The sequence below is a fragment of the Aethalodelphis obliquidens genome, unplaced genomic scaffold, assembly GCF_003676395.1.
Source record: "Aethalodelphis obliquidens isolate GAN/ISIS:26980383/991018 unplaced genomic scaffold, ASM367639v1 scaffold102, whole genome shotgun sequence".
Lineage (NCBI taxonomy): Eukaryota > Metazoa > Chordata > Mammalia > Artiodactyla > Delphinidae > Aethalodelphis > Aethalodelphis obliquidens.
The window spans coordinates 2,225,176-2,245,327 of record NW_020838046.1 but is presented as its reverse complement, the minus strand read 5'-3'; the positions used below and the strand labels follow the sequence as shown (position 1 = coordinate 2,245,327).

Below are 20,152 nucleotides of genomic sequence, written 5' to 3'. Positions count from 1 at the left end.
AGGTATTCAAACAGATACTTGTAAAAAGTGCTCATATCAACATTATTCACAATAGCCAAAAAAGGTTGGAAACAACCCAAGTGTCCATCAACAGATGAATGGATAAACAGAAGGTGACCCATCCATACAGTAGAATATAATTCAGCCATAAAAAGGAATAAAGTGCTGAAACATGCTACAGGTGGATACATCTTGAAAACATTTTGCTCAGTGAAAGTAGCCTTTCTCCCTCTTTCTCTCTCCCTCCTTCTCCCCCCACTTGCTGGAGGGCCTGTCCACTATATTTAAGGGAACCCAGGTCACGTGAAGAGACTACTTGTGGGTATTCCTGCTGACCGCAGCATTGGCCACCAGATATGTAAGAGAAATGAGGACCAGCAGAGGTGCAGAGACCAGCCCTGCCTACTGCATCTGTCTACATCTGCAGATGTTGGGACATATAACACATGATTAATATTGTTTAAACTACTAGGTTTTGTGAACGTTTGCTCTTCACCGTAAGTTAACCAATACCCAGCACTCCCAATCTTCCTCTCCTTCCCAAAATAAACCCCTGGCTCCATGACCCTGAATAACTTCTGCTGTGTGCCTCTGTGATCTCCAACCCTCTCCCTTTCTGTGTTTTTTGTTTGTTTTTATATTTTCTCTCTAAGACCTGCCTGAAGTCCTGGCTCCTGCAGGAAACCTGCAATGGTTAATCTTGTCCCCGTGGAACTACGTAATTGCTTTTGGGAAAGGGGAAGCAGGAGGAACCTCTGCGTTCTCTTACATCCTTCCCAGTGTCAGGAGCACCCTCCAGAGTGGGTGAGCATTGGAAAGGACCCACATGGGAGATGCTTACGGTAATGAGGTCTGTGCAGCACTGCCCCCTCTGCTGGAAGTGCTGTTCCCACACTTGAGCATAGGTGAGACACGGAGGCAGAGGGGAATGTAGTGGCTTGTGCCCACCCTCACTGAGGGGGAAGCTGGGTTGGACCCTGCTGCACGCACATCCCTGGGCTGCCACCTCTGCCTGAAAAGCCATGACGGGTGCCACGTGTACCTTTGTCCAGCACAGGGCCAAAGATGGCCAGGCTGTTGTTGACAGTGGTGCAGTTCCACCGGCGGCCACGGAACTGGTGTTGGCACTCCTGGATGCTGATCTTGATGCCCTCTGCCACACTGGGCATGATCTCCACATAGTTCCGGCAGAAACGCAGCTGCTTGGGGACCAGGCCTGGGATGCTGGCGCAGAGGATGGGCTGCGTCCCCAGAGATGAGTACTGGGGCCCGACAGCCAGGGACCTGGGGGAGGAGGACAAGGGGGCCTGGTTAGTAAGAGGGGTGCACTGCTGGCCCATGAAACAGGAGCAGGAGCCAGGCTTGCCTTAGTGTGAACCTTCTTTGGAGGATGCACACAGGCCCTTTCCTTCCAAACGCTTGTGCATTCCAGGGCAAGGTGTGCTTCTACCGTGCAGGAAGCCTGTCCCTAACCTGTACCTGAGACTTAGCACAAGACATCATGATGTGCACATGGATTGACAGAAAGTAAATCAAGGAAGCGGTGGAGGCCTGCCTGCTTCTCTGCGCAACTGCAGGTGTCCCCCGTTCTGTTGGGGTGGAGACAGTAGCACCCTGAAACTGTTCAGGAGCGCAGAGGAGAGAACTCGAGGATACAGTGTGATGCTGGGTCAGCACAGAGAGGAGCGGCTGGGTCTGTGGTAGGAGGGAGGAGGGCCACTTCTGGAGCAGCGGTGAGATGGGGTACAGCAGTGGCTAAATCATATGCGTGAAAATCACCGCTGAACTCATACCGGCCATGCCAGCCGGCTTTTGGCTATTTACCCAACAGATATAACAGCATATGTCCACAATAAGATGTGCTCAAGAATATTCACAGGGCTGTGATCGTCAGAGAAAAACGTGGAAACCACCCAAGTATGCATCCATAGAAGTGTGGCTGAACAGACGGTGTTTACGCTTGCAGTGGAATTCTCCTTGGAAACAGAGAGGAGTGGACAACTGATGCAAAGGGCAGGGATCTCCCTGGCAGGGCGCTGAAGAGAGGCCTGACCCAGTGTGGGTGACCACGATTCCTCTGATGGAGACCAAGGCCAGGCAACACTGTGGATGGGGACAGAAATCGGGGTAGTTTCCTCATTCATAGGGAGGACTGGCCTGACCTGAAGGCAGCATGAGAGAATGTTTCTCAGTCTGTGCTTTGCAAAATTGTTCCCACTCACCACACATGCCTATGTAATTTAAATTAAGCAAAATGACAATAAATGAGAGAAAAATTTGGCTTCTCGGTCACACCAGCTACACATGGCCTGTGGCTACCACATTGGATGGTTAGATATTTCAGTCACTGTGGAAGGTTCTACTGGACCATACTGGTCTAGGGTGAGGGAAGCGCTCTGTGTTTGATGGAGGTGTTGGTTACACATGTGTTTATGTGTCAAAACTGACTGAAATGGGGTCATTTTACTATATGTGACTACACCTTGATTTAAGAGGAAGAACCACGAGGTCCTCTTTGGGGCAGAGGGGAAAGAGCTTCTCCAATCCCATGGTGCCATGTTGTTATATCTGCCCATCCCGATGGATGACCCACAGTCCTGTCACCTGTGGATGCATCTGTCTTTGTAGTGGGTTGATGAGCTCTTGCTGGCAGAGCTCTGCTTGATTCCTCTGCGTCTCAGTGTTTCCTTCACCCCTGGGTGGGTGTTCCATGTGAATGGCTGTGCAGCCACTGCTACTCTTCAGGGCCGGCTGTGGAAGCCTGCCCCCCCATCAACCGCTGATATCACAGAGGCTCTTCAGCTCTTGGAAGGGGCTATGAAGACCCTTAGGGTGGTAGGAGAAGACCAAAGCATGGGAGGCCCCACGGATCTAGGAGGGCGACTGGGAGTGGGGTGGTTCCAGGGAAACAGCATTCTGTGCCTTCTTACCTAGTCCCCAGAGATCTGTGGACTCTCTTGGCACAGAGAGGTGCAGACGCTACCCACGCTCACCCAGGCCTTTGGCCTCTGCGCTCTCTCCTCCTCAGGGAGCCGGGTCTCCTCCTCCCTGTGGGGTGTCTGGTGTGGTGTGTCCCAGGCCCAGAGTGGCCCCTCTGCCTGGCAGGACGCTTCCTGCGTATCTGGTCGCTTTCTCTGGTGGGATCCAGGTGGAAATGTCTGTTTCCCCTTCCTTTGTTTGGAGGGGAAACCAAGGCAATGGCAGCTTTATAAACGTTTCAGCTGCCCACCCCCCCCCGAGAGGTTCCTCTTGTTTGGCACCTCCTCTCCCCTGGGAGGGCTAAGCACCCCTGAGAAGGTGGGACAAAGGTTTCTGTGTCCCTCAGCAAGCCACACACCTGCATTAAGATGCTGACTTTCAGGAAGTCCTACTCTGAGTCTAACCCAGTTCCATTCAGCTGTGGTGAGAATGGTAGGAAACAGGATCACTGTCTCTCAGAGAAACACACCCACCCTCTGGAAATACACATCATATCCTAACATGTTTCCCTCTTTGTCTTCAGAATCTTCAGAGGCTGCCTTGCCTTAAGGCACAAAATCCACGCCCTTCAGTACCTGGAGGTGCCTCATTGGATGACCCAGAGAGAACATTTCCTCACTGCACAGTCCTGTTAGAATCTGGATCTGTCCAGCTCACTCCTCTCACACCCTGTGAGCTCCCTGCTCCTGTCACACCAGCCTCCCCGCACACTTCCTGTCTCCACCCATCTCAGCTGACGTGGGGCTTTGTCCCATGCATCTCCATGGCCACACGGAGTCCCTGGTGTCCCCCACAGTCCCCCTGCCCTTCTGTGTGAGGGCCACCCTCTACGCCTTGCCTCGGCAGCATTTATGTAGTTCTGTATTCAGTTAGCTGGTTGGGAGAGGGCAACTGCTCCTTGAAGTCCTGAACACAGGGTTTCCATGTATGGTATCCTCTCATCCCGTGCCCTCCTGCCCACCATTTCTGGGCAACCATGCAGCCCTTGTCCTCTGCTTGCTCTCCCTTCCTGATCAAGTGCATCTCTCAAGAATTAAAACCTGTCTTTCCCCAGGGACTGTCCATGACACCTTGCAGTCAGGTGTTCGAGTGAAGCTGAGCCTTCTTTTAATGAGTGGCCAGCCCTAGAGTCCCCGTTCCTGGGGAAGGCCCGAAGCCTCCAGACCAGACTCCTGGCCTCCTGGGTCCCTCCCACATCCATGCTCCAATAGCTGACCCCCCCTCCCTGGGCACACTCCCCATCCTGTCCATCCTCATGACTCGATGAGCCAAAGACCAGCCATGACCTCGTGCCAGATATCACGGACGTCCCCATGCCACTGCCTGAGTCCATATTCCCGAGTGGCATTCAACTGTGGGGCTGGCTCATTCCCTTGCTTGTTCCTTCACTGCCTGCAGAGCCTACTGGGTGCTGGGTGCCCGGCCAGGCCTGACCCTCCCCAGCTCTCTCTCACACCCACCCCACAGTCTGGGACCCCAAGGTTTTCAGAAAGGCCAGTCCTCTGCTTTCACCCAGCTGTGAGGTCTTTCCTCTCTAGGAAGTATTTTGTGATCTGAGCCTCGCTCTCCTGCACCCTGTCCTGCACAGATGGCTCTGAGCGGAGACCACAGGGGCTGCTCTGCTGCTTCTCCGGGACCCCTGGGCTGCCCTAGGTGCTTAGCTTCCTGATGGACAGGCTGAATGCACGGATGGGAGGGTGGGAGGGAAGCTGGCCCTTGGACTGAGAGGCGGCATGCAGGCCAAGGTCAGCAGTCTGCTCTTGGAGGCACCCAGTGGGCAGGGTGAGGATTTCAGGGTGGAGAAGATGGGCCAGCTCTGCCCACTCCAGGCTGAGGTCAGATGTCCAGGACGGGTTGGTGGTGGGCAGCGGGGGAGGTAGGCCGTGTCTAACTTGCGTGCCCGCTGCCACTCTCAGCCCATGCTTTCGTGGAGAACCTCCCACCTGTAAATCAGAGGGCAAAACTCCCTGGGCCCCAGTCCTCCTCCAGAACATCATCACCTCCACTTCCTACCCAACTTACTCCAGCCAGTTTCTACACCCATCCACCCACTGAGACATCCCATCCCGGCCCCAGTGACCACTCTGCCTATATCGGCGCGTGTGGCTGGCCTCCGACTGCCCTTGGCTGAGGTCGGCTATCTGTTTCCACCATGTGGTACCCCTCCCGGTGACCCTGAATTTCCCCGCCTCCCACCTTTGCCCAGCATTATTCCCCCACTCCACTCGGCATGAACAGGATGTAACGTGGAACTGGCAGCACAAGAGTTTGGGATGACATCTTCTGCAAAGGGTGGAGAGGCTCATGCGGAAGGGTCACGGGAACTGAGCAGCCTTGTGAAGACAGCAGGTAGGACACAGGGCAGGAGCTGGATTGGGGGAGAATCAGGACTCTGGCTCAGGATCCTTCAGCAGCTCCTATGGCACCTCCCATAGCTCAGAGTCCATCTCTGGCTGGCCTGGTTGGTCACTCACCAGGCTCCTTCTGTCTCAGGCCAAGAAAGGGCTGCTGTGGCCAGTCCTGGAGGCCTCGATGGAGTGCCAGGCCAGAGACGTGACTGTGGGGGCCAGGCTAGTGGTCTTCAACCTATGTGCCCTGGAGCACACAGGAGCCCCAGCAGAGGTGACTCAGAGGCTGGCAGGTGAGGTGGGGCTGGAACCAACTGTCCCAGTTTGCCTGGGACTAGGGGTTTCCATTTGGAAGCAGGGATGAGCTGTCACTCCAGGCGAGGCTGCCCTGACAGGCTGTGGTTCTTCCACTCCGTGAGCCAGGGTACTTCACATCTATCTGTGCCGCATTTTGATGCTCCACGTGGGAGGTGATTTGTAAACAAATGTTGAACTCTAGTTAACGATGAGCCAGCCAAAGTGTTCAGGGAAAGAGTGGATTGAGGGCACATAAACCATGAGATGAACAGGTGGGTGGATAGAGGGATGCTTAGGTATGGATACACTGGGTCAGGTAAAATGTGAGTTGTGGGTACATAGATGTTCTCCGTCGATGTCCTGCATCTTTTCTGGATGTTTGAACATTTCCTGATGGAACATTATGGTAAGGTTTGACCTTCATGGCTCTGGTCATGGAGCCTTTCTGAAGGGGCTGGCTCCTGAGGTTCATGGGGGTTCTCTCCTTCTTCTCTTCTGTTGCTGGCAGCCTGGCTCGAACTGGAGAAGGGACGAAGAGGGTCCGTCAGAAGGCAAATCCACTCAGTTGATTTCTTTTTACTGGCTGAATGTACTCGGAGACTCAGAACAAGTGGAAAAAGAAGGGGTCACTCAATTCAGACAGAAAGAGAAAGAAGACTCAGTCTCTCTCGGTCCTCACCATTCCCGAGGTGCTGGTCCCTCTGCCAGACGCCAGAGGCCAGGACCCATTCTGAGTGGGGGTTGAGTTGCGCATCCCCAGAACCCCACCACCACCCACAGAAAGCATAGAGCCTGCCCCCACCTCGGCCCCTCCCCACCTCCCTTCACGCTGTCGCGCCGCAGCTCCAGGGAAAGCAGAGTGGGACTTTCAAGTTCACAGCTTCTCCCCAGGCTCATTCCGAGGTTGGGGTGCTGAGTCGGCTCCCCTACCCCTGTCTCCTCCCAGACCTCCTCCCAGTCAGGCCCTGTATGACCACCTCCGAGAGCACGGCCAGAGTACTGACAGCCAGCTCCCAGCCCAGATGCCACTCCAGCTGTTCTGGCCTCCACCAAGCCTGACTGGATCCCTCTCCCACCCCCTCGGGACCTGGCGGCCCCTTTAGTTCCTTGAATTATTTCCAGAAAGTTTCCTCTGTTCCAGAGCTGGGCAACCAAGAGGATCTGGGTGATGCAGACCCTGCCCAAGGAGGGCAGAAAGTTGTGGGGGGGGTCCTGTCAGACACAGGAGGGTCCAGTGTGTGGGAAAAAGTGGGCAGGGAAGGGTCAAGGGGGCCCAACTCAGGTCACTGAATCTTGCTGGGCCTTGAAGGATAAATTGGTTCATAAAAAGTTCATATTAAAGATCCAAACTGTGTGTACTGACCTTATTGTGGTAATCATTTTGCAATATATACATCACTATTACATGTAAATACATCAAATAATTATGTTGTACACCTTAACCTTACACAATGTTATATGTCAATTATATCTCCATAAAGCTGGAAAAAATTCCAAACTGGACATATGTTATCTCCTTACCACCCCCAGGATTCCAATTTCTAATCTGAGAAGAAGGTAGTTGCCCCCAGTCAATTAACACTTGGAAAACCAAGATCTGTAACTCCTTCCTCCCATGCCCTTCCAGGAGGAAGTGGAGGGTGCACTGGCCTGGGGCTGGGGGCTGGACAGGATGTTGGGGAGCATCCAGGACTCTGGGCCCCAGACCCCAGGGATAACCACGTACTGTCCTGTCTAAGGGTCTCGCCAGGGACCAGAGACAGCCTAGTGGGAGAGGAATGCTGTAAACTGGAAAGTGCTGCAACTACAGGGCACCACCATCTTGGTGTTCTACGCCTCCCCAAGTTCTCAGAGCGCATAAAATGCAACGACACCAAATGCGACCTGGGCTCCCGAGTCAGATCCTGGAACAGAGAAAGGGCATCCGTGGAGAGACTGGTGAAGTCAGCCTGTGTCTGGCTGTGCACTAGCGTGGTCTCCATTCTGATAATTATGTAAGATGTGACCACTAGGGGAAGTGGGTTTGGCCGGCACAAACTCTCTGCACTACAGTCAAGTCATCATCCCAGACCAAGTGGAGAAGAAAGAAACAGTTACAAGAAAACAAGCAGACTGACATAGGGTTACAACAGGGAACAGGCTTGTGATTCAGGGCTGTGTGTTTCTTTACTGAGCCTACATGATGGGCCGAGAGCTCAATGGCATTTTGTAATCTCTGAACAAACTGTCATCTGAGACGAAAGTATCTGCTTTCTCCTGGTGATAGCATCTCAGAAGCCACAAATGCTGCTGCAGTTTGTCACCTCCATTCATAATTGAAGGTGAGTTCAACTGCTGTTACTGGTGGGTACAAATAAAGATGTCATTTTCTTGTCCCAGGGGCCTGGCATCCAGAGGGGGACATCTAAGGAGCATTTGGGAGGGGACGTGGTTTGGGGGGGTGGGACAGAGGGCGGCTATGCACCCCTGGAAGGAGGTGGCTGCTCTCCTGTTCTCCCACCCCCCAAGCCCAGATTCTGATATGGCATGAAGAGTGCCCACCTTCCTGTCCAGAACTCTTAACGTAGACAGATCACGCTTGCTATGTCTGCAGGACCTGCAGTGGACAGCAGACATAAATCAGGGCCACCAAGCTGAGTTAATCTGTCCACACGCATGCTTTCAAAGCAGAGCCTCCAGCTGGTAGCAGAAGTTGGAGACATCAGCAGCGTCTGAAGCTGGTGCTGTCTCTGAGATGAAGGGGCTGTGTTCTAGGACCAGAAAGTGGCCTCGAGGAGCTGAGAACCACCCTTGGCAGAGAGCCGCAAGTACATGGGGACTGCAAGGACCAGAATTTGACAGCTGGGTGAGGTTGGGAGCACATTCTTCCCCAGAATGGTCAACACTTTGATTTTGGCCTCTAGAGACCCTGAACAGGGAACCCAGACAAGCTGCACAGACTTCCGACCTGCAGAGCCGTGAACTCTGTGAATGCACAGGGAATGTTTGAAGCCATAACTCTGGTCATTTGTCATGCAGTGAAGACTGAATATTCCCCATCTCCCTCCTCTGCTCATGCTGGCTCTTTTCTCTCATCCTCCAAGCTGCTCAGGCCAGAAGGAACTGAACCTCGCAAGGAGGTAGCCCCTTCATGTGTAGCCCAAGGGTCTGCCACCTTCAAGGGCTGGTTACCACAGCCTTTAGACAGCTCTTCCCTCCCTCCCCCTCCTCTGCTTGTGTCCCCAGCACCACCCCTCCTCAGGGACCAGTGCCTCTCTCTTGGAGGCTGGTTACTTCCTCCTTCAAAGCCCCAGGCATCACTTCTGCCACCACCTGCCATTAGCCACTGCCTAGCTACTTAACTGGCCTACCTGCTCCATCATCATCACCTGTGTGGTCCTGGCTCTGGCCCTGCCCACTATATGACTCTCTCCAACCTACACAACCTGGTAGGTGGAACCCCGGGGAATCTCTTGGACCAAGAATCTGGGGCTAGAGGAAGACACCTGACCAACGTCAATGAGTTAACATGGCAGGATGGGGTTTTGGCAGGTTGGCTTCCCAAGGCTCCCCCTTTCTAATATGCTATTATACTCTTAAGATGTATTAAATACCAGTACACACAAGATAACATTTATGAGCAATTATCTTGGTCAGTGTGGGCCACCACAGCAAAGAGTAGATAGGATGGCTGAAACAACACACATTCATTTCTCACGGCCCTGGAGGCTGGAAGTCTGAGATGACGGTGCAGGCATGGTGGGGTTCTGGCGAAGGGTTCCTGGTTCACAGATGGCCCCCTTCTCGCTGTGTCCTCACATAGCAGAGAACTCTAGTGTCTTCTCTTCTTTTTTTTTTTTTTTTTTGCGGTACACGGGCCTCTCACTGTTGTGGCCTCTCCCGTTGCGGAGCACAGGCTCCAGACGCGCAGGCTCAGCGGCCATGGCTCACGGGCCCAGCCGCTCCGCGGCATGTGGGATCTTCCCAGACCGAGGCACGAACCTGTGTCCCCTGCATCGGCAGGCGGACTCTCAACCACTGCGCCACCAGGGAAGCCCTCTTCTCTTCTTTTAAGGACACTATTTCCATCATGGGGACTCCACCTTCATCACCTCATCTAACCCTAATCCCCTCCCAAAGGCCCCACCTCCTAACACCATCACATTGGGTGTCAGGGGTTCAACATATAAATCTGGGGGAACGTGAACATGACAGAGAGTAAGATAAACATCATATTAATAAACAAATCCCACACAGACACCATTAAACCCAAAGACACAGAACACTATTGGTCTCCCTGATTCAATATGACCCTGTTTCCAACACAGAACAATCACTGAAGGGCGATGTGTGTGGTGGCCCCAATCTGTCCCCTGGCTGGTCAACTTTGCCTGTTACTTTGGACCCTTTGCACCTTGGTTTCCCCAGCTATCATTCCAGGTAGCTGGGTGACAGGTGGGTCCTCTTAAGGTGGCCCCTGGGCAGGCAACAGGTGCACCACAGAACCTGTCAGAAATGCAAGTTCCAAGGCAGTGCCCCCCCAGACCTGCTGGATCAGAAACTCGGGGCTAGTGCCCTGTTTTGTTTTTTTTGCAGTACGCGGGCCTCTCACTGCTGTGGCCTCTCCCGCTGCGGAGCACAGGCTCCGGACGTGCAGGCTCAGCGGCCACAGCTCACGGGCCCAGCCACTCCGCGGCACGTGGGATCCTCCCGGACTGGGGCACGAACCTGCGTCCCCTGCAGCGGCAGGCGGACTCTCAACCACTGCGCCACCAGGGAAGCCCTAGTGCCCTGTTTTGACAGGCCCTTCGGGGGTTCTGATGCTTGCTGGTGTTTGAAAACCACCAATTCTGGGATCACTGAAGGTAAGCCCAGCTTTGAGTCCTGGGACTTTGAGTCCAAGGAGCCTCCCAAGGCTTCAAGTCCAAACCCTTTGGTCTGGCAGTCAAGGTTTTCCTTTGGTTTCTGCTTCTGAATCCCAAGGCTTCCAGAAACTTCCAGTGCTGCTCTTTGAGAACACGAGGTCTGTTATAGAGGCAGGGGAGAGCGCACTCAGCCAGGCTCAGGACGTGAGCCCCCGCCCTCCACAGCCCCGTCTGTCTGCATGGGGCTGCCCACTTGCTTCCCTCCAGTCCAGTGTCCCAGAGCCAGCAATAAGCAGGGGCCGGACCCCACATCTCTCTTCCAGAGGTGGTGAAGATCCTAGAAAGAGCAAGGTGGTGACAGACGAAGGAAGCAGCTATGGTGAACATTCCAGAAGTGTTGTGGTGGGAAGGGGGATGTTGAGGCAGGGAATGGACTGCCAGTTTCCAAACCCTGAGGAGGCAAAGTCATGGTCTTCTGTCCAGTGTTGCTAAGAGGGGTTCTCTGGAGGGGTAACAAGCGTGGACCAGGCCTCATTGAGCTCTCACCTGGGTGTCTGGGGCTTCAGGTTAATTTTCCAATCTCCCCCTCAGCCTCTCACATGCTTGACAGGTGTGCAAACTGGGGACCAGATGGAGATGGAAGGGGCCTGACTTAGGGCCACTCACAGGAGGGGTGGTGGTGCTCAGGTGAGCGCTGGGGGTGGGAACCCCATAATCAGTCACCCCTCCTTTACCCTCGGGCCCATGTATTGGGTCACCGTGAGGTCCTGACCTTGCCTTGGGATCACCATGCATCTCCTCCTCCTCACGGCCATCGCCAATGCAGGATGTTCTACCGACAATGACCTCAGGGGTCGCTGACCCTGCCCTAATGGGCGAAAGCTGCGTCCTGTGGCCTCAGGGAAAGCCAGGCAGGAGGGGGCTGTGCTGCCCTTCCCTTGGGGTGGTGGGCCTGGGGGCCTGGGAACCACAGGGCCATGAAGGCCCTGCCCAGTCTGCGGGCAGAGGCCAAGAGGCCAGCCTGCCCTCACTGCACCCATTTCCTTCACCCTGCACTTGGCCACCACAGTTCACCCTACGAGGAATTTGTTCCATTTCCCTTGTTGCTGCCAACCCTGAAGTGCAGGCTGGCAACCAGGAAACACCCACACCCTCACCTTCAGCCGCCCCCTGGCTGGGAGCTAGAATTTTAAATGCTCAACTGGATGTCACATCGGATGTCCCGAAGGCCCCTAAAAACCAGATTGTCCCAAACTGAATGCACCCTTCCCTGCGCAGATATGGGAGGACCCCCCCACCTCCTCTGAGCCCTGAGCCTTTACCCCAAATTCCAACTCTGGAGAGATCCTCCTTGCAGGGCCATCCACACAGCAGAAAGGGCCAATGGTCAGGCAAGCAGATTGCAGCACGCTCACACCACAGGCCTGAGTAACTGCTAGCACCATGGCTGAGAAGGCCCCACAAATGCAAAATGTTTAATGGGAGATGGTACGCCTTAGAAAACAGACCACGATCTTCTCTGCACCCTGTTATTATGATCATGAAAAATGTGTGAATGAAATAAGAACCTGAAGTGAGGAAAATGCCTGTATTAAGTTGGTAAGATGATGAACTTTTTTTTTTCCAGGTTTTTGTGAATGCTATTGTTGGTTAATTTTTTAGTACTAATTTTTTTCTCGGTGGGGGTACTATTTTCAACCCAAAGCAACCACGTGTGCAGTTTGCAAAGTGGCTCCTAGACTCTGGTTCCAGCCTGTGGCTGGGGCCACGTGAGCCACGGCTGCCTCCTGAAAGTACTAATGGTTTTTCTCCCTCCTCCCTGGTTTGCTCCTGTTGAGGACTGCGCTGTTGCACTGTTGAAAGGCCAGGCGCCTTGCCAGGCAGTCTTACTCAAGATAGAGCAAAGGCGCTGGCTGTGACATGCAGGGGAAGGAGGCCACTCAGGACCCAGCCTGGGCCAGCTTTGCCCCAACCTGAGCTGACGGCCTTCACTCAAGCGGATTTTACCGTAAATGTGCCGTGAAACCAGAGGACAGAAGGCTCTTCTTGTGGACAGAGGCTGGGGGCAAAGGCAGGACCTGGAGCAGGCCCCCTCTCTGCCCGCCCCTGCCTGGCTCCTCTGGGGGTGGATCCTCAACCGGAGAGGCTAAGTGCCTGTGCACCGTTACCTGGCAGATCTTAACGGAGTCATAGGCTCTTAGTTTTCTTGAGTCCTGGTTTGATTTCTTTTTGCAAGACCAGCAAACACAGGGTACCTGTGCACTGTGGGCACAGCTCTGCCCTTGCCTGTGGCTGTGCGCATTTTGGAGGGAGAGCTGGGACTTCACAGCAATTCTCAAAGAGAGAGGGGTTCTGGGGAGAGGACAGCTTGGCTGGGCCTGGAGGGCAGGATGTGGTCACCAGCTGTATTATTCACTGAATTAACTGTTTTTGCCCTTCCTTCCTGGGCCTCAGTTTCTCCGTCTGTCCAAGGAGGTGCTGGACCACATTCTATCAGAGGCTCCTGGAGGGGAAGTGAGCAATGGGCATGGCAGTTTCATTCACACCTTGGCGGGGCTGGGGCACATTCTGTCCACACGTCATCCGGGGCCACCTCTCCAGGAAGTGCTCTGTGCTCCCAGCCCTGCTAGCCGCCCTCTCTGGACCCTGCTGAAACTTGCCACTCCTCATGCACAACCTCCCATGTCTGAGCCAGGAGGGGCCGCTCCCAGAGAGCAAGGCCACATCTTCTCTTGTCCTTCGAAGGCACAGATCTCTGCTCAGTCCTCATCTGGGGGCCCCTGTTCTGCACTCTGCCTGCAGGGTCTCTGCTGAGGAGGACCCTGGCTGGTCTCATGGGTCTTCCCCTTGGTGACACATGAGGATTCTAGAGGGCCTGTCCTGTCCCAAATTGCTGTTTTCTAAGGTCAGGGCCTCTCCACAGCTGGACCACGTTGCTGTCCTGAGACCAGAGGCCCTGAGTGTGGGGCTGGTTGCCCTGTGGGTTGATGGCTACCCAGCTTGATGGGTAGGCTCTGTCCTTTCTGGATGGAGCTGTCCAGGAGGCTTACAGGACCCAGACTCCCCCAAGGGTGCTCACCTGCCCCAGAGCCCTCCAGCTTCTGCCTTCTCTTTCTACCCACTATGGCGTCTCTGAGAAAAGCCCACATGCCTCCATGCTCTCTCTCTCTCCTGCCTGGAAGGAGCTGGAACACCTTTGGCGATAGGAGGGCCCATGGGGAGGGGTCCCAGGACCTGGGTCCCTGGTGTTGGGGGCCATCTCTTCCCAGCCCCTGGGTTGCATGGCCCTGCCTGCAGCCCTCCCAGCACCCCCTCCTGCCCCAGCGGGCCGAGCCGGGATTACTGACACATACTTTGCGCAAGTCCCAGCAGGCGGGCAGAGGCTCCCGTGCCCGCGGCCATGCATTTGCCCGCTTCCCTGGGCGGCAGCGGCACGTTTTGTCGGGGATGGAATGTGGAAGCACCAAAGTGTGAGACACCTCCAGGGTGTCACCTGGAGAGGCTGGGAGGGAGACCGAGGCAGAGCTGCTCTGGTGCATGGTGGGGACCCAGCCCCAGAGCCGGGGCTCAGTCAGGGGGATTGTAAAAACAGTCAGCTGTGTCCTCATGTCCCCAAGCACAGGCCACCTGATAATTTCTGTTTTTAACAGGAAAGATTCCATCCATTCATTCCTTCATTCATTTGTTCAACCAAATCTTATCTAGGAGCTACAAGGGGTGAAGGGTCAAGAGGGGAGGAAGGAGAACAAATACCCCATGGGTTTTCACAGCATGGTGATATAGGTGCCGTCCTTGTGACAATTCTACAAAGGGAAGGACAGGTTCCCCTGGGATCAGGCAGCCTGGCCGGAGTCAGAGCCTTACTCTCCATCTCTTCATGTCACCCCACAGCGTCCAGCCCAGCTAGGTGAGGAGTGAGGAGGCGGGTATAGTCAGATCCAGGACCAGCTGAGCGAGGCTAGGGGCAAGTGTGATGTGATGCAGGTGCACTCGGTGGGGAGGGCATGCTGCTGGGGGGTGGCGGGTAAAGGCATGTCAGGATGGGGTCATCGATTGCTGTGTAACTGTGAACCAAACTACCCCAGCTGTGCCTGGTAGAGTCTAGGGGACTTAACCAGGAAGACTATTAGCTGCAGTGCTGACCACGGTGGGGGTGGGGGGAGGATGTGGGCCTTGTAAACCTCGGATTCTCAGCCGCTGACGTGTCCATGGGAACCCTCCACCCAAAGCAGGCTGCTCCTTCCTCAGCCTCTGTTTCTACCTCTCCGGGGACGGGCAGCTCACCACCACCACTCTCAGACCCAGGAAGCCTTTCCTATACTGAGCCAAAATTGCCTCTTGGTCACCTGTAGCCTCTGCTCCCAGCCTTTGCTGGAGCCGCACAGAAGTCCAGTCCTCCTTCCCCGAGAGCCTCTCACACACTGAACAGCAGTGGGGGTCTTCCCCTGACACTTCTCAACAATGGGTGGCTCCAGTCCTTCAACTACACTTAAAAGGGGCAAATACAAACTCTGGCATTTGGTTCCAAAGCGCAAATGGCAAGTGCTGGGTGGCAAAGCCTTGAGGGGATATGGTCCCTATGGATGACCCCAGACTTGGGCGTAGCAGGGGTTGCCTACCGTGGGGGGCTTTGGCTTCTCAAACTAGCTAGAGAACTTGGTTTGGGTTTTTTAAAAATTTCTAACCCATTCTTATAGATTACATTAAAATGCTGCACAAAATAATACACTTAAAAAACTGCCACGACTGTTCCCAAACACGTATTTTCAACTTCCGTTCTTATTTCTCCATGGACAACCATTCACGGATGGGCTCTGGTCTGTGGACTACATGTTGAGTATAACCGATACTTTCATGGACAGGTGGTACATCCAAGCCCTGGTTGCCCTGTCCCGGGCCACACCTGCAGGATGGTGGCAGAGCCCCTCTGGAATGAGGCAATTCTATTCCTGCAGGCTGGATATTTGTCATTGGGACCCACCGTGGAAAGTATGGTTTTACAACCCCTCCAGCCTGTATTCCTCCTCAACTGTATTTATTCACCCTCTTCCCCATCACAAAGAATTCCAGCAGGCTTGTGCAAATAAAACAAAATTATTTTTTAAAAAAATGACAAGAAGCCCAGTAAAATGCAGGGTTAGCCAGCTTGGGAGAAGCTGCTGCACCTGAGCCCCAGACAGAGTCCCAAGTGTTGAGGTGGCCAAGTCAGAGAGAGCTGGATGTGAGAGATGAGTGATGCTCTTGTGCTCTGGAAGGAGCGTGTGCCGTGGTGGGCTGTCAAGGAATCAAGATGATGGGTATCGAACTTGGTGGTACCAAACAAGTTTTCTGACCACATATGTTTTACCTATGGTTGTTTCTAACATTGCTCCTCAAGATAAGGATGTGCATTGGTGGTTCTGCGGAGGAACATCGTTCCCAGCACCCTGAGATCCTACAACACTGGGGGTGTCGAACTGGTGTCTGGATTTCTCTAGTTTCATAGGCTAGCCACTACCATCACCAGCCTCAGAGCTGCAGAGAGAGGCAGAGAGAGCTAGAGACAAAGACAGAGGTAGAGAGGGATAAATACAGACAGAGACAGAGACAGACAGGGACAGACAGACACACAGAGAGACAGAGAGATAGACAGAGACAGAGAGGTAGAGAGACACAGAGAGAGAGAGAAACATAGAGAGAGAGGGATGGGCAAACAGGGCAGAGTGAGAAGGAAGGACTGGAGGGAGGGACAGGGCTGCCCTGGGGAGGGACTCGCAGTGGTGCAGGCTCACAGAGGCAGGGCAGCTCAGGAAGTCTTGCTTGCTTGGGCCCTGCCTGCCTGAGAAGCCTCAGAGCCTTGCTCAGCCCTACTATGTGTCATCTGACACAGGCAGCCTCTCACCTTGTGTGTGCTCATCCCTCCTCCTCCTCAGCCCCCACCTCACCCACCCTTTGAGGCTGTGGGACCTGGGCAGTGCCTCCAGAGCCCTTGTTCACTCTCCCTGAACTCCACATGCACCTTCACCCCCAAATAGTGCGTCCCACTGAGGGAAGCCTATGTCCCACCCGGGACTGAGAAGACCCCTGGGCCTGAAGAACCAGTGGGGCTGGCGCCAGGAAAGGCTGTGCAGAGAGGAGGTTCTAGAAGGTGGGGGGCTGGTGACAACTGAGCTGGCCTTCCTTGGGGTCTGGACACATTCTCAGAGCAGGGTGTCTGCGTGCACATGAGTGTGGGGTGCCGGGGACTAAGGAGGAGGGTGAAGAGGCAGTGAAAGGTGGGAGAACCAGAGAATGCTGCACTGGGAGCATGTCTCAGGCTACTGAGCTGGCCCAGGGGTGGGAGACGACGGGACGTGAACATGGGAACTTCCCAGGCCAGCTGGGGTGATGTCCACTCCAGGTGCCACTCAGTGCTGGGGAGCCCTAGGTCCCTCAGAAACTGGTGAGGAGCTGGGTGGCAGGAAGGGGGTCCCGATAGGGAAAGGGGGACCGGGCTCTCTGGGCAGGTAAAAGCACTGCTGCTGGAGCTCTGGGGGCAGTGAGGGTATGGGGTTAGAGCGGAGGGTGGGAGGGCAGTGAGAACAGAGGCAGAAGATGGCGGGAGTGGAGCACTGCAACCTGGTGGGGGAAATGAAGGGGCCTGGCCCCATGGTGAGGGGGCAGGGGAGAAAACAGGCTGACCTCCAGGGCCCTGGCTAGGCCACAGGGGGATCACAAGATGCCCTCAGCCCAGACACGGGAAGTAGGAGGCAGGTGCCCAAAGCACATCATGGAGCACAGGTGCACACTGGGTATTGGTCTTCACCCCTTGACCACGATGCCTGTTCTGTGTTCGCTTGGATCCTTCTGATCAATTCTAATTAAACAAGAGCTCAGTCTGGACAAGGGGAGTGAGGGGGAGGGGGCTAGGGCCTCCCTGTAGGTTTGCAGTACATGGCCCTGTGAGGAGCTGGCGTCTGGCCATGCTATGCCTCTGGGGTCAGGTGCCCAGGCCTCTGTCCTGTCACCTCCCAGGTCTCTTCTCTGGATCCCACCCCCCACCCCGTTGTCTGTCACACAAGGAGCACAGACCTCTTGGAGGTCTCCGTAGCTTTCAACATTCTGGTCTTAGGGCTGTCTCTCTGTGCCTCTGTCGGGACCTGCCTTTGGACCTTGAGCATCTAGCGTGAAGGACACTCTTCCGAGACGGTCCCGGGGAGGCAGTTGGCTCTTTAAATTCCCACAGGATGCAGCACCACCTCCTCCTCTCTTTCCACCCTCCCACCAAGACCACACCAACTTCAAAGCCTAATTACTCCCAATTTGGGTTGTTTCCTTGTTTCTCCAGGTGAGGAAGTCCCTGTCACTTTCACTTTCATATGCGAGGAGCTGGGGGTGGGGTGGAGAGAAGTGATGAGAACAGTGGCTTTATTTTGGGGAGGGAAGGTGAAACAGAATACCAATTAGGGAGGCTGAGTGTGAAGGTGAGAAGTTACAGAGAGAGGGTCTCCCTCCAAGGCCTCACTTGGGGAAGGGAGGGAAGTGGGAGAGGGGGTTGGCAAGAGAAAGAAGGAGCCACCTGTGGGAAACTCCATCAGGTAGGGTATGAAGATAGAAAGCCTTCCGCCTGCTATGAAACTCCATTTCTTTCTCTGTGAGCCCTCCTTTTCATTATGCTCATGTCCACTGTGGAGACACCACGTCCTTCCTGTGTCCAGCCTGGGGGCAGAGGGGAGGAGGAGAGGAAACTGCTGGTCCTCAGTAAGCCCTGAGGTTGTGGCCACCGAAGATGCTTCTTCCCAGGAAACAAGAGAATCACTGAATGTGAGAATCCTATGGAGAGCAAAGTGTGGGGGGGTCCATGGCGCCGTCTTCCCTCTGGGGCCAAAAGGTTGCTCTAGACTCTTGATTGGGTGGGTCACTGACCAGGAGTCGGTGGGGAGGGGACGCCCCTCCCCACGGATCTGGAGAATGCCGGATACACCAAGCATGTCCCAGGATCCTTTCAAATGGAACACATACGGCCCAGGTGGAAAGGGTGACATATGTGTGTTGAGGGGCGCAAGGTCAGGGACACTCAGGGCCAAAAGGACAAAGATTCCACCGCGTAGGGTGGCCAGAGGCTGGTGACACGGCCCTCGTTTATGGAAGAAGCGCAGGGGCGAAAGCGCTTCCACTAGCGCCCAGGAATGCGGCGGCGGCGGCGGGTTCTAATTAGAAGCCTGCGCGGGAGCGGGCGGCCGCGGGGCTCTCTCAGACGCGCTCCCTTGGTTCCCCCGGCGTCAGTGTCCCCGCGTCAAGAGGCACGCCCGCTGCATCCTGTGCTCCAGAAGACGACCGGGCGCTGCAGGTGCCGCGGGGGTGCGGGACGCGCGGGGGTCCCCGAAGCAAGTCCCCGCCGCCCCGCCACCTCTCCCAGGCCCTCGTACCCGCCGGTGCCTCCTTCTTGCCCCGCCCCGTCCCGCCAGGCTGCGCCTGGACCCGCGCCCCACACCTAGGGCGCCCCCGCTCCTGAACAATCTCGAAGAGAAAAATTATTATCGGATTAGATGTACTTCGGCTCACTCAGTCTCCCCCCGCCCCAACTTCCCCTCGGCGTAATTATTATAATTCCAGGCAAGCCGTCGGAGAGAGTTCCTGGCTGTGTGTGTGTGTGTGTGTGTGTGTGTGTGTGTGTGTGCGCGCGCGCGCGCATGTGTGTGTGAAGGCTTGTCTCCGATCTGGGTCTCCTCCAGCGGCGCGCCCAGGCCGCTCGGTTCCCGCATTCCCCCCAGTTGTGTTCGTCAAATGTTGGGCATCTCAAAGCGCCCCTCCCCTCTCCACTGGGGAGCCGGGGTGGCCCTTGCCTGTGGGAGCTCTACCAAATTCGCTTCCCTCCTCCCCTCATGATATGTCCTGCAGACCCTCAGGACCCTTCCCTTGGTTTATCTGCACTTCCATCGCCAGATTTAGGAGGGTCTCACGGGAATGTGTCTTGTCTGGGGTGGAAGACGGAACGCCCCAGCCCTCTCAGATGTGGGTTCGCGGAGCCTCTCACTAAGGAGCCTTCAAACGCGATGCTTTCTCCCTCTTTACCTCTCCAGAAGCCCCTCCTTAGCATCGCGGTCGGGACAGCGGCAGGAAGGCGCAGGAGGGCCGGGTGCTGGCCCCAATGCGCCCGCCACTCCCGGCCGGGTCCCCGCAGTCTTTACGTAACTACGCTGCTCCGAGCTGTTCGGTCTTGTCTCACTGACTTTGTTTTAAGGTGTGTGTGTGTGTGTGTGTGTGTGTGTGTGTGTGAGACATGTCCTTAAGGAAAGTCTCAGGCGGATCTCCCTCTCCCAGCTCGCCCTCCTGGCTTCTCTTGGCCTCTGGTGCCCGAGCTTTCATGCCATCTGTGCTGTCCCACTTCCTGCCTCTCCCCAGCTCACTGCTCGCCCCGTCCGACGCTGGGAGCCCCTCTATGCCCGAGGGATCAATGTCCGCGGAAACTCCGCCACCCGCGTCCCAGCCCCGGCCCGAACAGGTCGAAATTGGCCGCCAAGGAAAACAAACCACCCTCGGAACAGGAGGGCTGGGCAGAGCGCGGGCTCTGGGCCACCGCGGGACCCTGCCCGAGGGGACGGCGGCTGGGGGACGCACAGAGGCCGGGGAGAACGTGAGGAAGGCTCACTCACCACCAGATCGGGTAGTTGCCCAGCGCTTGCTTCAGGCCGTAGAGGAATATGAAATATCCGAGCGGGGCCA

At 55.4% G+C, this 20,152-nt stretch overlaps 1 protein-coding gene across 1 annotated transcript in view; it reads right to left on the bottom strand.

Annotated features, from left to right (window-relative positions):
* Positions 1 to 20,147, bottom strand: part of WNT3A (Wnt family member 3A) — a gene marked incomplete at its 5' end in the record, with an annotated part of 48,300 nt that extends 28,153 nt beyond the window's left edge. Inside the window, 2 exons of the mRNA XM_027096433.1 lie at positions 1,043 to 1,284; positions 20,083 to 20,147. Of these exons, the coding sequence (XP_026952234.1) occupies positions 1,043 to 1,284; positions 20,083 to 20,147 (307 nt within the window). The remainder of the gene's footprint in view (positions 1 to 1,042; positions 1,285 to 20,082) is intronic.
* Between the last annotated feature and the right edge of the window lie 5 nt (positions 20,148 to 20,152).